The 18,571-nt window shown below is 39.5% G+C and overlaps 1 protein-coding gene and 1 pseudogene across 1 annotated transcript in view; one reads left to right on the forward strand and one right to left on the reverse strand.

Annotated features, from left to right (window-relative positions):
• Positions 1 to 18,571, reverse strand: part of HSPA4 (heat shock protein family A (Hsp70) member 4) — a 44,930-nt gene that overhangs the window by 20,709 nt on the left and 5,650 nt on the right. The window contains exons 2-7 of the mRNA XM_008691617.2: positions 11,981 to 12,038; positions 9,835 to 9,975; positions 7,942 to 8,064; positions 4,255 to 4,354; positions 3,468 to 3,601; positions 1,388 to 1,632 (exon numbers count right to left, since the gene is read on the reverse strand). Coding sequence (XP_008689839.1) covers positions 1,388 to 1,632; positions 3,468 to 3,601; positions 4,255 to 4,354; positions 7,942 to 8,064; positions 9,835 to 9,975; positions 11,981 to 12,038 — 801 coding nt within the window. The remainder of the gene's footprint in view (positions 1 to 1,387; positions 1,633 to 3,467; positions 3,602 to 4,254; positions 4,355 to 7,941; positions 8,065 to 9,834; positions 9,976 to 11,980; positions 12,039 to 18,571) is intronic.
• Positions 14,918 to 16,209, forward strand: LOC103663820 (annotated as a pseudogene).

The following is an 18,571-nucleotide window of genomic DNA, read 5'->3' on the forward strand; positions in this document are numbered from 1 at the left end:
AGTAGCGGTTGCCAGGTACAAGAGGCAAGAGAACTGCTTAATGGTTATGAGGTTTTATCTTGCGAGTGATGAAAACGTTTTGTCACTAGATAGAGCTGGTCACTGCACAACAATGTGAATGTACTAAAAATGCCAGTTTTTCACTTTAAAATGGTAATGGGAGGGCACCTGGGTGGCTCAGTTGGTTCAGTGTCTCCCTTCAGCTTGGGTCATGATCCTGGGGTCCCGGGATCGAGTCCCACATGGGGCTCCCTGCTCAGCGGGGAGCCTGCTTCTCCCTCTCCCCTGCTCATGCTCTCTCCTGCTCTCTCTAATAATAAAATCTTTAAAAAATAATCATAAAAATAAAATAAAATGGTATGTGAATTTTACCTCAAAAAAAGTTAATTAGAAAAAAGGCTACAATGTCAAAAGTAATCCAGTCTCATTAGTTAAAAAAAAAAAGATTGCTGGTGAGCATTACAGACTATATGAAGACTATAGAGCACAGAATATGACAGCTTTGCACTCATGTACACAAAGTACAACTGTTTAAAAAAAAACAGCATACAGGTTAACTGTTTTCAGTTTTTAAAAAGTATAAAAAGTATAAACTACTTAAAAGTGTCTACTTGGCTCTGATTATCACAAAACGTTCCACTAACAATTTCTGAGACACGCTGGTACTCCCCTACCCCCCAATCTCCCTAACACACACACACACACACACACACACACACACACACAACTGCTGCTTAATAAAAATGAAAACCCTCACTTTCAAGTGGAGAGGAAAGGGGACTACAAACGTGGTTACTAGGCACATTAACATAATTCCAATTCCATCTCAATTTTTTGAGGGTAACTGAGGCCATACTTCCCGAAGCAAGCCATTAATTGTGCCTAAATTTCTACCAGTAGAGTTCACATCCTAAAGAACTTATCACTCTCATCATCCAAGCAACCCCAGAGACAACAGTAACATTCTGGGTGTTTCTGAGGATAGCCATGAAATGTCAATTACCCAGAATTCTTGTAGCACTGTACAAAAAGAGCTGTTGCCCACAAGTGACTCTGAACTACCCAAGAACACCAATTCTCAATCAACAACTAAATCAAATTTAATACTATTCAGCATTAAAGCACCTTGCCCTAATTTAAAACTAACTCACACATGTAATACATGCACCTATCAACTGACTAATCAGAACAAAAAGATTAGTCAACATTCTTAGAATAATCAAACCCAAACTTCACATAAAAGTAGGATCCTGAATGGTGTCTAATTTTTACCAACAGAAGTTATCTTACAGCAACCATGATAATTTCAACATTTAAATAAATAAATGCTAATAGAAGTGGAGAAAAATAACAGTTCAGCTTAACATCAAAATACTGATCTGGTTACCTATTCATAGTCCCAGATACGTCAACATCATTCATAAAACATTCGATGCTCAAAGGGAGGTCTGAAGCATTTGCACTCATCAATTTCTTGAGTTTCTCACATTCTTGAGACAGTCGTAATAATGCACGGATTTTGGACTTTATGTCTAGCTTATATTTCTTCCCAAATTCTTCACAGAAGTGATTAACTAACACCTCATCAAATTTTCTGCCTCCCAGTGTTGTGTCAAATGCAGTGGCCAGAACCTTAGGAAAAAAGATGATAGTTAATTCAAAAATGTACCAATCAATTTAAAAATTTATCATGATATATATTTAACTGGTAAATTACAATTAGGCACATTAAGGTTGAAACAAGGCAATGTTGCACCTGTCATTTTATCACTGTGAAAAGAGACACTATAATCCACAATTTACAGATGATGCTATAGGCATAGACAGGTCAGATAATCTGCAGGTCACAAAGCTAGGAAGTGGCAGAAGTACAACTCAAAACCCAATCCCCTCAATTCCAAAATCCAATCCCTTTCTACTACACCCACCTGACTGCAAACTAAAATTACATAACCAAGGCCAAATGCAGTAATACGTCATTACAGAGTTCTGGTCTTATCACTGTCACAAAACTATGAATAATACCAAAGCCCTACCTCGATGCACTTTACTACCAGGAAAAGATGCTAAAAGCTTAATTCACAGCAACTTGTAGAAGTCTCATTAGCTTTGATTATCCATTACCCAAATCTTAAGCAGATTAGAAGCAAACGATATCTAATCCAATTCAGTAACAGACGTAGGCTAATTACATTTTTATGAAAAAATAAAATCAATAAGAATCTTTTCAAAGATGTTAAATGTCGTGGGGAAATTTTAATATATTAAGTAAAGGGGAAAAAAAGGACACAGAACTGATTACAGTCTAATTCTAATTTTGTTTTCTTCAAAAGACTAAAATGAAATATAGCATCCTGTTCATAGTAGTAAGATTGTGAATGCTTTTTCTTTCCATATAAAGGTCTTCCAAGTTTGGGGGTGTTTTCATAATGAGTATTTTTAGAATTAAATTTTAATTATAATTGCAAAACCGATAGATAACAAGAGATAATAAAGGACAATTTTGGTGGAGGGAAAAATGGCAAGTAATCACAAATATACATCACTTTGACCCAAAGCCAAACCTGAATTATATGGCCAGTAGCTTCTGTTTAAAAAGGTGAGAGGTGCCTGGGTGGCTCAGTCAGTTAAGCGTATCACTCAGTCTGGTTTCTTTTTGGCCATCCAAGTTTTAGTCCCCACACTATTTTCCCAGAACGCTCAAAACCAGGGCACCTGAGTGGCTCAGTTGGTTGGGCATCTGCCTTTGGCTCGGGTCATGATCTCAGGGTTCTGCGATCAAGCCCCGCTTCAGGGTCCCTGCTGGGCTAGGAGCCTGCTTCTCTCTCTCCACCACCCCCCTTGCTCGGACGCTCTCTCTCAAATAAAGACCACACAAAACCTTAAGATAAAGAACACAATCTTTGTCATCTCTCGCTCAGTGTAAAAAAAAATACACAAAAGGACTACATGTTAAAGAATCCTAATAAGCCTTCAGGGTAACCATTATTTTCTGCAAATTATAGATTAGAAAAGTAAGGATCAGGGGGCGCCTGGGTGGCACAGCGGTTAAGCGTCTGCCTTCGGCTCAGGGCGTGATCCCGGCGTTATGGGATCGAGCCCCACATCAGGCTCCTCTGCTATGAGCCTGCTTCTTCCTCTCCCGCTCCCCCTGCTTGTGTTCCCTCTCTCGCTGGCTGTCTCTATCTCTGTCGAATAAATAAATAAAACCTTTAAAAAAAAAAAAAAAGGATCAGAAATCTTAAGAGCTTTTTCTTCAAGGTCTATGCTCTTTGCTTCACACCATGCCAACTCTCGATAAATTACAGCTTCAACCCTCCTTCTACATACCTAGTTCTAGTTTAGATGGCTCATACCAAGTTTCCATCAATGAAACAAAATTCTTTAAGTTCTTTTTTCAACTGTCTCCCATAAATTCCTCATTACCATACACTTGTAATAAAGTTTTCCAGAAATAATATCCTTACTTTAAGTTTTCCTCTATTAAACGCACATACAGAAACTTGATAAGAAGAATGACCCATGTCTATAAAAACTACGTTTCTTGGTTTCTCTTCTAGGGCAGGAAGATCTTGCTTATAGATTCCATAGGCAAGAGCAACTACATAAGAAAAAAAATTAAAGTCAGTGTAACATTATCATTAAAATAGTACATTTAAAATTCACTTTAAGTAAAAAAAAAAATTATACAGTGAATAGGACTGCATCATATGCTATGTTTTACAACGAATCAAATTCTTCATATGCTTTGCATAATTCATTCATGAGGAACAGTTACTTCAAAGAATTAAATGCTGACATTCACTTAGACCTCCTTAACGTTTCCTATTTCTAATTCCAATGACTGACAATTTTTCCCAACCACTTCCCCTACTTTTCCAAACATATTTTTCAGGATTCCTTTCTTCTACACTTGCGCCATCTCACCATTCCCACATATCTCTCCCTGAGATGTTGCTTTACACTTTACAGCCCATTAAAGGGCTGGAGAAAAGGCCAATCTTTAAACCAACACACTGTGAACACACAATAACTGTGTTACTTTCCAAATGAGGATGTGATTACGTACCAAAGTATGTGGACAGAGAAAAAGCACTGTCAGATGAATTCTTTATGTGTGACACAGTATCCAAAAATACTATGGCATATAGGTGTAAGGGTTGCAAGCAAAATAAAGAACAAGAAACCCCAGGGTTTTAAGATGGCAAAACCTTCACGATTCACCAAGTCACAGATGCTAACAGTTCCTGTTACCTGCAGTTGTTTCATTCATTAATCGCAGGCAATTGAGGCCAGCAATTTGTGTTGCATCCATCACTGATCGTCTTTCTGCATCAGTATAAAAACAAGGAACCTACAAAAAATTTGACAGTTTCCTATATTAGGGAGTCCTTATTTAAAATACACCTGCCAAAGCACAGTAAAGTCTAGAAATGCCCTCAAATACCTAGAGCAATTTATTCTGTATATGATCAAGGAAGTATTTCAAACCAGTAAGGAAAAGTCAGAATATTCATTAAGTAGTGTTGAAACAAATGGATAACCATACAGAAAAAAATGAGGTACCATCCCTACTGTGCACCTCATACCAAAATATATTTCGAATCAAAGCTTTAACAGTTAAAATAAAGATGAGTACCAGAAGGAAAGGGGGTCTTTACCATCAGAGTAGGAAGACATTCTGTCAATACAACACAAAATACAGAAGAAAACAAGGGGGAGAAAAGATTAATATATCTGAACAGCAATGTAACAGGACAGATTAAGGTAACTACACTTGTGGTGAACATAGCGTAATGTATAAACTTGTCAAATCACTCAGGTGTACACTTGAAACTAATGTAACACTGTATGTCAACTATAAACAAAACAATTTTTATAAAGATTAATATATTTGACTCATAAAAATTCTAATGACCAAATGGGGAAAATATTTGCAACTCATAACATGATAGCGCTAATCTCTCTAATATATATGAAGAACTACAAATCAAAATGTACACCCAGAAAATCAAACTACTCAGAGAACAGAAACGTTTTACAGAAAAGAAATACAGAAGGGCTCTTAAATTTTAAAATGTTCTCAACTCCACCTAAAGAATAAAACATTAAAATCACAAACACTTTGATAGCATTATTCACCTATTAGAGGATCAGCTAACACCCCCATAAGCTGTGCTGGTGAGGCTGCTGCCCAACAAGTCCTCTTATACACCGCAGGTAGAAGTGTGAGTACGAATTCTTTAAAGGGCAATTAAACAACTGCGATACCTGGGAGGCTCAGTCGGTTAAGTATCTGCTTTCAGCTCAGGTCAGGTCATGATCCCAGGGTCCTGGGATGGAGTCCCGCATTGGGCTACTTACTCAGTGGGGAGCCTGCTTCTCCCTCTGCCTGCCACTCCCCCTGTTTGTGCTCTCTCTCAATCTGACAAATAAATAAAATCTTTGAAAAAAAAATTACAAATACACATATCCTTTGTTCTACCAATTGTACTTCTAGGAATTTAACCTATAAATCCTACAAACTTATCACATAAGAGCAAAATCTTATCTGTTCAAGTTTATTGACAGCAAAATTTTTTTTTAATTTTTTACAATTAAAAAAAAAATTGGAGGAGCACACCTCAGTCAGTTTAAGCGTCTTGACTTTTTTTTTTTTAAGATTTTATTTATTTATTTGACAGAGAGAGAGAGAGAGAGAGACAGCCAGCGAGAGAGGGAACACAAGCAGGGGGAGTGGGAGAGGAAGAAGCAGGCTCCCAGCAGAGCAGGGAGCCCGATGCAGGGCTCGATCCAAGGACCCTGGAATCATGCCCTGAGCCGAAGGCAGTAAATGTCTTGACTCTTGACTTTGGCTCAGGTCATGATCTCAGGGTCCTCGGATGGAGCCCAATGTTGGGCTCTGTACTCAGCAGGGAGTAGACCAGAGATTCTCTTTCCCCCTCTCCCTCAGCCCCTCCCCCTGCTCGCATGCAGGCTCTCTCTCAAATAACAAATCTTTAAAAAAATAAAATACATATGTAAATTTTTAAAAAAGGAAGGAACCACAAGTCCAAAAAAACAGACTAGTTAAAGAGATTTCAGTACATGGATAAACTGGAATATTCTGCACCCGCTGAAAAGAACAAAGTCCTTCTTTACCACTAAGGAAGATATAGAAGATAAAAGGTCTAAAATTTATCAAAAGAAAAATGAAAGTAAAAAAGGATATATATACATATGTACTTGGGTATACAAAAATCTCTGGAAAGATGTGTAACCAAGTAATAAAACTCCTAACATCTGGGAAGAAAAAACTTCCTTCTAGGTAAGCAGAGGGTGTTGAAGTTTCCCATACACGCATTTGATTTCTGAACATGGGGGCTATTATTACTTTTCCCAAAAAATACAGTTTATGTTTTAACAATAACCAATTCATAAATAAGGTAAAACATACCCAGGCATAGGGGCTGGAGCCGGCGGCTATCCTTAGAAAGGCCTGATGAAAAGGTTAGCTCTTTCCCAGCATAGAGGAACTTAAATGATAAACAGGTCGCTAAATTGAAAGAAAAATTACCCTAAAGACAAGAATGGCTCTTGTCTAAACTGTTTGTACAACATAATTTATGCTACATGGCTACTTTCCTTCTGGGAGTCTAGAATTTGGTATGGGTTAGGCAGAAGGTGCCTATATGACGGACCTCCAATTAAAAACCCTGGACTCCTAGGCTCAGGCAGAAATTGCCTGGTATTCGGTATGTCGCGTGTTATCACAACTTGCTGCTAGAAGAATTAAGCGCATCCAGTATGACTCCCCTAGAAGGGGACTCTTGGAAGCTTGTACCTGGTTTCCTCCAGAAACTGCCCTTATACCCTTCCCTTTGTTGCCTCTGCTTTGTATCCTTTCATTGCAAGATATCTTAGCCATAGGTATGGCTATACAGTGAGTTCTAAAATTCTCCTAGCAAGTCACTGAAATTCAGTATAGTCATGAGGACCCCTAACACATAACTTAATACATCACCTTTTAACTTGATCTCAAAAGCTGGAAAAGCCACTCGGGCATTCTGCCATCGTACATAAATTTCACTTCTATACTGAGCATAACCGAGAATCAAAGTTAGGGCACTAGGTGGGGGAAATGGGGACAAATCTGAAAATACAATAGTTAGGGAATGACAGAAATGCATCTAAGAAACAGTGCCTGCACTGAATACGAGCTCTTAAGAAAAGGATCACTTTTATTCTTTGAATCCCCAGAATATAGCATACAACCATAATCTAATTCTTCCTGACCAATGTCAGTTCTACTTTTCTAGATAGCCAAGAACCAAGGAATCTATCAGACAACAGACTGCAGGATAACAGTCACCTAACAGCCCTTGCTTTGCAGATGAATACACCAATACGAAGACAAAAGAGAACACAGAACTAAAATATTAATATAACAACCGCAGAATGAGGAGACTCAGCTGCAAAGTCAATACATCCACCCAAATTTCAACAATTCCTAAGGACTCCATTGTCCCACAAGCATAAAGCTATAAAGAGCCAGGCTTCCATCTTATGGAAGGGATATGGAAAAGATAAGATTAGTCTACTGCTGCCCTGCCTTTAGTTCTAAGTACAGGGCAAGCAAAAAGAAGAAAATAACATTTCTAATTGTGAGTATTCAACTAATTCAACAAACAAGTGGCTATCACGTGCCAGGCACTATATAAGGTGCTAAAAGGAATCCAGGGGGAAGTGGGCTTTGAGGTAAACCTTCAAATGGGAAAAACAGAGAAAGGCTGAGTAAAAACTAGGGGGCAGAAAAGAATACTCAAGAAAATGAAGACGTTGATAAATTCTTAAAATAATCTCCATAACTGAAGGCAAAAAGCAATGTTATTTCCAACTGACAACATTCTTTTCTCTGCTTCATCGCTTAAGTCCCCAGTAAAACACAGGGATCAAACTCACCGAAACAACACAGTCCACAACAGGCTTCTTAAGAACACTTTCTGCTGTCTCCTTCAGTTTGGACAAAAGCATGGCAGTCACTTGCTCCATAGTAAAATTTCGCTCTTCCTCCATATATTTCACCTGCAATAAAATAACAAAAGGATCTAGACTTATTCCAGTTTTTCATGACCTAAAAGCCTAAAATGAACAATGTCTAACACATCATCGATGGAACCTTATCTCAAAAAGGAACTGAAGAACACTAGTCTGGGAAGGAAAAACAACTTGAAGGTCACTTTTAGCTTTTTAACATGTTTATCAAACATGAATACCTGAAGATAAGGACCATTATGTAAACAGTATACTGTGACCACCAACAAAAGCTGAGATCAACTGTGCAGAAGCAAACTGGCAGAGCTCACCAGGGCCCACACTCTACCTCCGTGAAGTGGTCTGGTGGTGGACACTCTGTGACCTGGAATACTATGTGCGTTTTACTTTGTTTAGTGTGTTGACTTATGATCATTCCCGAAATCAGGATCCAATCTAGCCTGAGGTCATAGTTTTTGTTAGTTTGTTTACTGCTATAGGCCCAAGACTTAGGACAAACCGGACACAATAAATACTTGAATTAAACGATAAATGAATAAAGCTTCAAGATATCGTACCCTGCATAAAAGTGGGCAACTTGCATAAGGGCTACAAACTTGAAATGCTGAAAGAATGGCTAGGACAAGCCCCATTCCACATGCCCACAGTCCCCAAATACGATCCACACCTGAAAACTTAACTGTCTTCTTTCAGCTGTTGCTCCAAGTGAACCTGAACACCACCGTCTCCTAAACTCTTCGCTCCCCAGCCTAATCCTAATTTATTCTGGTTCACAATCTAGTAGTCCCTTACTTTACTGCACGACAAAGATGGGAAGGCACCCCTCCCGTGAGCCTCTTCTTCCCCGCTATCTGCTTAATTCTTAGTCTATTCCTCCACTCTTGTACTTGTATCCACTGTTTCCCGGATCTTCCCCGAGTCTCTTCCTCCTCTGGCTCTTGCAGTGCTTTAGACTGAATCTTCCAATACCTAATCCTGCTTCTTTCCTGACTATAAGTATCCTCCATCTACTCACCTCCTTTTTTTCCCTTTTTGCCTCCCCTGTACTCCAGATTTATCCATTACCAGCCATTCAAACTGTTCGGAGATTACTGCCACAGATATCTTAAGTAAACCCAGTCAGTGATCATTCTTTCATTATCAGAATTCTTTACTTCTGAATTCAGCTGAGTTCTCCATAGCACAACTCATTATCTTTTTCTCACAATTCTCATCATCTCTTGGGTTTTGAGCCTGATCCTACAATCCTGACTTCTCCAACTGCGCTCTCTCAAACACCAAATCTTCCCTTGCTAAACTCAGTTGCCTCTTTTGTAGGATCAGTTCACTGCATGCTTCACAAACTCTCCTAGATGTCCTCAAGATACCAAAGACTAAATTCCCTTTTCCCCAAAAGAACAACACCTCTTTCCAATGTAAGTACTACTGTCAAGCGTATGACCATACATCTGGCTAGTGACTTTAAAGTGTTAAGTTCTTTGGTTGGTATTCCAGAAGACGTTCACTAAAATCACACCAGGAAGACTGCTCCATCAGTAAACAACATAAGCAGCAACGGCAATGTTAACTTCAAACCACCACTACCCACCTGTCCAACCCATTTTAACAGTGCCACCTATTGCTCCCAATCAAAATCCAGATCATTCAAAAAAGGCCAAATGGTCTTTCCTACCAAAACCTTCTCCTAAACACATGTAAACATTTTCACTACAACTTGAATTCAGAATGGTACAGATATAAATTGACCTGATATAATAAAACACTGTATTTTAATCGTAAGGCATCACTTTGAGACCTTACCTTTATACCTGTTAATCCAGTGGGCAGTTGCACAATATCATATGCAAGGTTACATTTTTCTGCTTCCACAAATGGATCAGAGAATGCTCGGCCATGGAATCTTTTAAATCCTTGGACTGTGTTCTTTGCATTGGAAATTACCTAAAGACAAAGAATATCAGAATCAGAGTGAAAAGACTAAGAGCAATTAAATTAGGAAAAAAAAAAATTCAACAGCCTCAGATTAAACTAGCATCACTTTAACTCCACAAGGTTTCCTTCTGGGTTTCATTTTCCTCAGCACTACACCTTTCTGTATGATGCCTGCTCGCATGAGAAGTGAGGACCAACGGACTCGGATAGACCACAGTGGCCGGGATGGCACTACAGCCCAGCTTGTCCTACTTCTCTATGAAGATGGGTCGCTGTACATGTACGAAGGTATTCTTCTGTCCTTAAACTTCTAATTAACATTTACCTAAAATGCGCTTTAAGTTTTAAAAATTAAATTTTTACCATAATTTGTGATTCAAACCTTCCAGGAGTCAATTTGGCAATATCAATCAGAAATTCTAGTGAAAGAAACTTTACAGGAAAAAAAGAGGACAGTAAGTACATAATGATAACTGTAAAAAGACAGTGACCAAATATTTACAACAGCAGAAGACTGGAAACAGCCTGGATGGTCAATTAACAGGAGAATGGATAAACAGATGATATATTCATACAGTGGGTAACATTATTTCAGAAGGTTGGAAGACAAGTATCTATATGATATGATCTCACTTTTGGAGTGGGGGAAGCATTTAAATCCATAGAAAGAGCACAAAAGGTTATACGTTAAGATACTAACAGTGATGTTTGGATAAAGGTAGCACGTGTAACTTCCAAATTTCTTTTACTTTTGTATTTATAAGAACTGCAGAGCTCCTCTACATCAGCTATGTTAGAAGGCACACAGAAGTCTTTTATAAAACTCCAAAATCAGGCCCTTCTTCAGTAGGCTGCCAAGCAGAAACTCAGTGTCACAATAACTATGTTATCCTAGAACTAGGCAGCTGGTTTAGTACAGTAACTGTTCTCAATAACGAGAGCAAGTTTAGAAACAAGAACTCACTGGAATTTTAGAAGGAAAGACATTTCAAACTAACTCCGTACTTGCTATCTACTGCTTCCTAACAAATCTTTTGACTTTTTGAAAATAAGATTATAAAATACCCAATGTAATTAAAAAATCAACGGGTTAAGCACTATTTTCTTAGGCTTTTTAAGCTGTTGTTTTTTTTTCCCCCAGTAATCTCTACACCCAAGATGGGGCTCAAACTCATAACCCCAAGATAAGAGTCACATGCTCTTCCAACTGGGCCAGCCAGGCACCCCTGGACTTTTATATCGTAGGCCCTGTCCAGTCCAGAAAAAAAAAAACATTTATTCATTCTACATGGTGCTCCAGGCTGAACCATAAAAAGGTCAAATATGCAACTCCTTAATTTTACAGCAACCTGAGACACTCAAAGCAACAGAACTCTTGGGGTTTTGCTGCTCTGGTTACTTAGAAACCAACAAATAATGTTAGGTTCCTGTTATAAATTATAAAATAAACACATAAAAGTCAAGTGTGCTTCTACAAGTATGCTTTCTTTCCTTGAGAACCTTGATTAACAAGATAAAATCTACAAACAACGGTGACTCTAAGTATGCCTAAGATAAAAACCCAAAGAGACAGACTTCAAGGAACATATAAAATACAGAGGAATAAGCAAGCTTTGCTTAAACAAGATCTGGACAAAATACATCCCAGGAGTTTGCACTAAATAAATTATACTGTTCATGCTATTTTATCTTTTTTTTTTTTTTTAAAGTAGGGTCCACGTCCAGCATGGAGCCCAAAGCGGGGTTTGAACTCAGACCCTGAGATCAAGACCTCAGCCAGATCAAGAGTCAGAAGCTTAACCAACTAAGCCACCCAGGGCCCCCTATTCATGCTTTTTAAAAAGCTATTTGCTTCTCACTCAAGTACATGAGACTAGTGATCAGACCTCTTTCTCAGCTGTTCACCCAGGGACTGTCGTATTAGGCATATAATGGGCACTGAAATAGTTGCTGAAGAGAAAGATGGACAAAGCAGAGAAATAAGTTATTTTAGGGGAAAAAAACAAAACTCTACCTGGCTTTTAGCTGCTGCTCCAATTGAACGATTCTTAGGACCAAAAGAAATGCAAGCCCTAGAAAAAAAAACATTTAAGCATCAAACCTTACTGCAACATTACATCCAACAGGATTACATCGCCATAGCAAGCAACTTTTCTGACTCTGAGCTAAAAAGCCACATATTGTAAAAGCACACAGGAAGTCTGTGATTTTGAACTCTCCACTGAGTAAAACTGTCCAAGAAAATGACTGGGCTCTTAGAATAATGGGAGTCCTGTCATTCAGATGTTGAAGCACAAGTCTGATGTGTTAACCATCTGTCTAGAATACTACAGGGTGGCAACCTAGCCAGTCTCCGCTATTCTCTTATTCTTCAAGTCTGGTGCTCAAAATCCCAATACAAAATAATGTACCCTCTTAATACCTCAATTAAATGCTCTTGCTTTTTCAAACAGCTTATAACCTGACCTAGAGAATAGTCTAAACCAATAGAACTCGTCCTACTATATATTAGTAAAAATTTTTCCAGAACCAGCTTCCAAGAACTCACAATTTCTTTTTTTTAACTTTATTTTTCTTAGTAATCGGTACACCCAACCTGGGGCTCAAACTCACAATCCCAAGATCAAGAAGAGCCACATGCTCCTCCACCTGAGCCAGCCAGGCACCGAAAGTACTCAAAATTTCTGACAATGAACTTCATTCCCACTTATGAACACATTCTTCCAAATCACCAATTCATATACTGCCTGCTGTATTTTGTAGTTTGATGTATATCTGCAGCTTATTTTAGAAAGCAAAACTGAAACCTGCTCACAGGTATTACTACTTTAAAACACCATGTTTAAGCTTAAAAAGTCAGTTATATTGGAACTGATACTTTTGTTAGATGGCCCCTATGCTTCCCCATAGGTTTTTCATTCTAATTAATCCCTCTGGAACCCTGCCCCATTTTCCCTCTACTCTCACTTATTCGTCACCTCCCCTTCCCGTAGCTGCTTTCTTTCAAGCTAAAGATCAAATTCACCGCAAAGCACCCAAAAAATCCTAAAAGACAAAACTAAATCCTAAACAGAGATTATTTTCTCCTCAATCCAGTAAAACCTCTTCTTCCTACTTTGATAACAATGACTGCACAAATCGCTATGTGTATTATCTCATTAAATCTTCAGAAGCACCCCCCATCTTATCACTCTTTTATAGGAAAAGAAACTGAGTCCAAAAAGATTTTAGTAAGTAAATTTATCCAGCATCTCACAATCTGAAAGAAATGGAGTCAGGACTCTAGACCATTTCCCCACACTTTACACTCTAGCTTTGGCTCTCTCTATCTGCCCTAGACCCCTAGTTCTTCCAATCTGGAGTAAGTAAGTTCTGAAGCCATAATGCCTTGGTCCAAATCTGACATTAGATGATCTACTGAGAATTATTTTATTTAAATAAACTTACTAGCCCTGTGCAATCTGCCAGAATGCTGGGCCTCTCTGTGCCTCAGTGGCCCTTTCCACCCAATAGGGTAGGAACTCCTGTGAGCCAATCTCCCAAAGCAGTTGCAAGTAGCTCTGCACTGTATAAATATGGCATAGCCTGGGATATCATTAGATTTGCTCTGAACCCTGAACTCTGCAGGCCCAGAATGTGCTGGAGGTAGCCTCCGAGAAACACAGGTGGTCAAGCTTATTAGCTTTTCTGCATATATATATATACACCCCTAATTACTAATTTTTTTTTAATATCCCCAGTACCAAATAAATGTCCCTCCTATCAAAGCTCATACTGCCATTTCGGAAACTGCCAAACACAATCTCATCCACTCCATTCACCCTCTCCGCTCCAAAAAGGCCTTCCAGCCTAAGCGTAATGATTGGTAAACTCACATCTTTTCTAAAAGCCACCAGATCCCACCAACACGTCAATCCCAACATAATTATAAGGCAACGTTATTTATCTTCCATTGTTTCCTGCAGCCCCTTCTTCAAACCTTCATCTCATCAAAACAACTGCTGGCTCTAACAATAAAAAACACTAATGTTCCCAAGTTTATTATATGTCCTTTTGGAAGGTTAATGTTCTACCTGGTAACTCTGAAGCAGTCTTATTTGTTGTAATTACCTTTCAAATAAAACCAATAACCGACAAATAAAGCCCAGATGCCTTACTGTGGAACTTAGGCCTCATACCATCCATCCCAACCCCAACCACACTTTCCACCTTCATCTCAGGCACACTGAACCAACCCGTTAGTCTTCCCATCTTCCTGCTTTGCTCAGACAACTTTTGCCACCTGAAACGCTCTGGTCCTTCTATATCTCACTCATTCTCCAACAGTATTACCCACTTTGTGAGGCCTTCCCAATGGCCCTCAAGTAAAACTCAAATCATTTTTATCTCTTAAAACTTATTAGAACTGGATACAGAATACCTCCATCTCAATGAATGTTCTATTGTACAGAGTGGTTCTAGGTAATATTCTCCCTTGAAGTCTGGTAACATTTTTACTTACTTTTAGTTACTTTCAAAATCTGCATCTGTCTTAACAGTAAGAATTGCTCTGTACAACTTGAAAAGCTAAATAAAAGTTTGTCTCAGTTTAAATTACAGCTGACCCTTGAACAACACTGATTTGAACTGTGGGGGTCCACTTATAACATGTATTTTTTATGATATGGTACTGTAAATGTACTTTCTCTTCCTTATTATCTTAATAACATTTTTTCTCTAGCTTACTTTATTATAAGAATATAGTACATAACACGTATAACATACAAAATGGGCTATTCAACGGTTTCTGTTATCTGTAAGGCTGCCAGTCAACAGTACGCTATTAAGTTTTTGGTTAGTCAAGTTACACACAGATTTTCGACTACACAGGGGATTGTCACCCATAACCCCCAAATTATTCAAGAGTCAACTGCATTCATCCTTTTTTGGCTCATATACACACACACTACGAACAGTTACCACTTCTTACAAAATAATCAAGTGTCAATACTGGAATGTCCATCTTCACCACACGATACAGCAGGCGAACAAGGCCTCAAACAAGGCTAACTCCTACAAAGTATGGGGAAGGTCCACACTTTCCTTACCCTATTATAAGAAAACATCACTACAAAGCAACGCTCACATTCTTAAAAAAAAATTCTGTAATAGTAAGCCTATTGCACTGAAGAAAGAAATCCATTGTTTTTTCACTTTGCCATCAACTTTACTGATTTGAATACATGTACAGTAAAAGGAGCTCAGACTGTAGAATCAGTATGGGTCTGTCCAAATCCTTTCTCTGCCTTTCTAGCTGTGTGAATTCTCTGTTGCTTAATCTCTCTGAAATTCTATCTGCTCAACTCTAAAACAGGGAAAATTAGGGCATTGGCCTTAGCAGCTGAGGACAGTGGCAGAAGGCCACGGTGGCGGGAAGATGGCTCCTTCTCCTACCAAATGCAAAGATCACCCTGATGAGAAGTCCAAGGGTCATGCTAAAGAGAAAGGGATCCCCAAGGAGTGGAGCAAGGATGGTGACAGGGATAAAACTCAGAAGAAGTACAGTCCTTGCAAGGGTGGCAGCAGCACCAGGTCCCGGTGCAACTCTCCTTCCAGCACCAGCACAGGCTTGAGCAATGGCTCAAGCTCCTCTTCTGTGTCCAATTTCTGGGGATGTTCAGCATGTCCTACAGCTCCAATTCCAGCAGCTCCTCTAACTCAACCAGTACCTCTGGGTGTTGGCATGACAACAGGCGGTGTTCCCGCTCCAAATCCGAACCACCCAAAAGAGATGAAAAGGAAAGGAAAAACTGGAGTCCTTCCCCTGGCCAAAGTGTACATCAGGAGGCTCACTAGGAATGTGAGCAAGGACCACACATGGAGATACTCTCCACCTCTGGGAAAATTAATAGATTGACATGCTTCTAAAAGGCTGTCACCCATCTTTCTAAAGGCTATGCATACATGGAGTCAGAAAATCCAGATGAAGCCGAGAAGGTGGTAAAGGACATGGATGAAGGACAAATCGATGGCCAGGAGATCACTACCACCACTGTGCTGGCTCCCTGGCCTACGTCGCCCCCCTCCCCATGGGAATTCAGCCCTCCCAGGAGAATGCTGCCACCACCCCCCACATGGCACCAGTCACCCCTGCAGATGAGATGATTGAGTTCCCTGAGGGGCAGTCCCCTGTGCACCAGGCAATGTCGCTCCCCTGGCTGCTGCTGCCACGGTAGCCACTCCAGCTCCAATTCCTCCCAATAAACAGAGCCACGGAAGCTCTGTGCCCGGTAACTTCTATCTCCTCCACTTCAATTTGGTCACTTTTCCAGCCAAAGGAAGATTGGTAAGAAACAAATTCCTCACTCAGCAAAGGCCCTCAAGAGAGTAACTGAGACTTACTCTGAAAAGTTCCAGCCGCAGGCGTGTTACTGGCTTGGGGTTGCGCCTGTAAAGATGCTCTCCAGTTTACTGGCTAGAAAGCTCCCACATTTTCCGTTTCTGAGAGAGTTAAATTTAGTGGCAAAGCCAGCAGGGACAAACAGGGTAGCAGTGTGGCCCCAGCCTGCGGGTAGGACTTTCATTTCCACAAATGACCGGGGGCTAGTCTGGTGGCCTGATCATGGCCTTGCTTGTTGGTCTGCAGAATGTCTCAGGAAAAGGAAAAAGTGTCTCAGGAAAATGCAGCTGCTGTTCCTGACAGTCTGGCCCAGCTCCCCTGCCCCCGTCCTCTTCCAACCTCTAGGATCAAACATGCCGTGTTACCGAAAATGGTTCTATTTTTACATGTACTCATGCACACACCCCCACATCCCAGGTCTCCCTTTCTCTCTGAAATTGGTGAGCAAGTTGAGAGCCAGCTTTGCAGGGTCATCACCGACCCCTCTGTTGCAGCTGTTATTCATGGGGGTCTTGCAGGTTACCTTGAAAACATGAACACTGCTTTTTTGGCTTTTATTGTAGAGTCGGTACTATAATTTTTTTTGTTTTGAGTCTTATAAACTTCTAGCATTTTAGGCACTGTTGTGTTTAGACTCTGTTATGCAGACTGAAAGGACTGTGTTGAATAAATGGGGGATTTGAACACAGACTGGGAAAAAGTAAAAATAAATAAAATGGGGGAAATCACAGCACCTACCTCATATGCCTGCTATAAAAATTAAAGGTGTTGATCAACTTTTTTTTTTTTTTAAGAGCAGGGTAGGAGCAGAGGAAGAGGGAGAGAGAATCTTAGGCAGGCTCCACGCCCAACACGGAGCCCAATGCAGTAATAATCGCTTTGTACATCTTGAAAAGCTAAATAAAAGTTTGTCTCAGTGCAAATTATAGCTCACAGCCCTAAGATCGTGACCTGAGGTGAAATCAAGAGTAGGACACTTAACCGACTGAGCCACCCAGGTGCCCCTGTGTTGATCCCCTTTTAAAGGGTTTATATCAGAGACTAGCACATCATAAATAATAAAATACTAGCCATTATTATTGCTCCACTGAAGATCTGGTTTGAGTTTCATACAAAAATATACCAACTAGTTTGCTATGAAAGTTCTGCTTCACCTTCTCAAACTATCCATTAAAATCTAGTCAGCCATCTTCAAAATCATCTACCCACGAGGAATAAAAATTCCTACTTCCATTCACAAAGAAAAACTGAATGAGGGTCAATACGTCAAACAGCACAAATTGAAGGGTTTTTAAAAATAAAAGCTTACACAAAGAAACCTAATATTTAAATGTGAAGAAAGGCCAAAAGATGAAGTCAAAAATTAGAGCCTGTTTTAGAACCTAGTGTCCAGTGCTTTCTAGTTAGCATAAGCTCTTCGCAGAAAATTAGAAAACAAAAAGTATGACAAAGGAAAAAAACATTATCTTTAATTCCAAACCACCACGCCCACCATGGATGGCCACCATCAGCATTTAAGTAAATACTCCTACGCAATTCTAATAAATATAATAAATCCTTAAAAATAATAGTAAGCTAAATACCCTCAATTTAGTTTGTCTCTCAACATACAATCTGAAAAATTTTTAGTGGCTGAATTATTCCATTAGGATTTTTACATGGAACAAGGACAGAACCAAATATTTAAAAAAAAAAACTACTCCCCACTCTCCAGCAACTTCCAAAATTCACACATAGCCTGCATCCAATCTTTATCTATGGCAGGAAGCCTCTCTTTCAACCAAGCAGGTCAAGCTCCCCACACCTTTCATATGCCAGGCAACGTGCTTAGCAACCTACACTTGATTTTCCCAAATACTCAGAACTATTTTCCCAAATACAAAGAACTATTTTTGTCCAATTTTATAAATGAAGATCTAATTCAAGTCAAGTTAATGCATCCAGAAACGTAACTGGTAAATACAAGCATCCAAGATTCAAAATCAGGACTACCAGACTCCAGATCCCATATATACCTATTTTTGTACTGCCTAGCAAACCAATTATATTTATTCCTACTTCTATACCTTCACTTAGACCATACCAAACTTTTCATCCATGTATTTTAATCCTCTGTGCTCAAGTACCACCCCTGCCTTTCCTCATCACTCCACCCCCCAGGGATATAACCTCTCCTCTGCACTGACACTTTAAGTCTGTACTTAATAACCCATCCAAGACTTCTTA

The sequence above is a fragment of the Ursus maritimus genome, unplaced genomic scaffold, assembly GCF_017311325.1.
Source record: "Ursus maritimus isolate PB19 unplaced genomic scaffold, ASM1731132v1 scaffold_5, whole genome shotgun sequence".
NCBI lineage: Eukaryota > Metazoa > Chordata > Mammalia > Carnivora > Ursidae > Ursus > Ursus maritimus.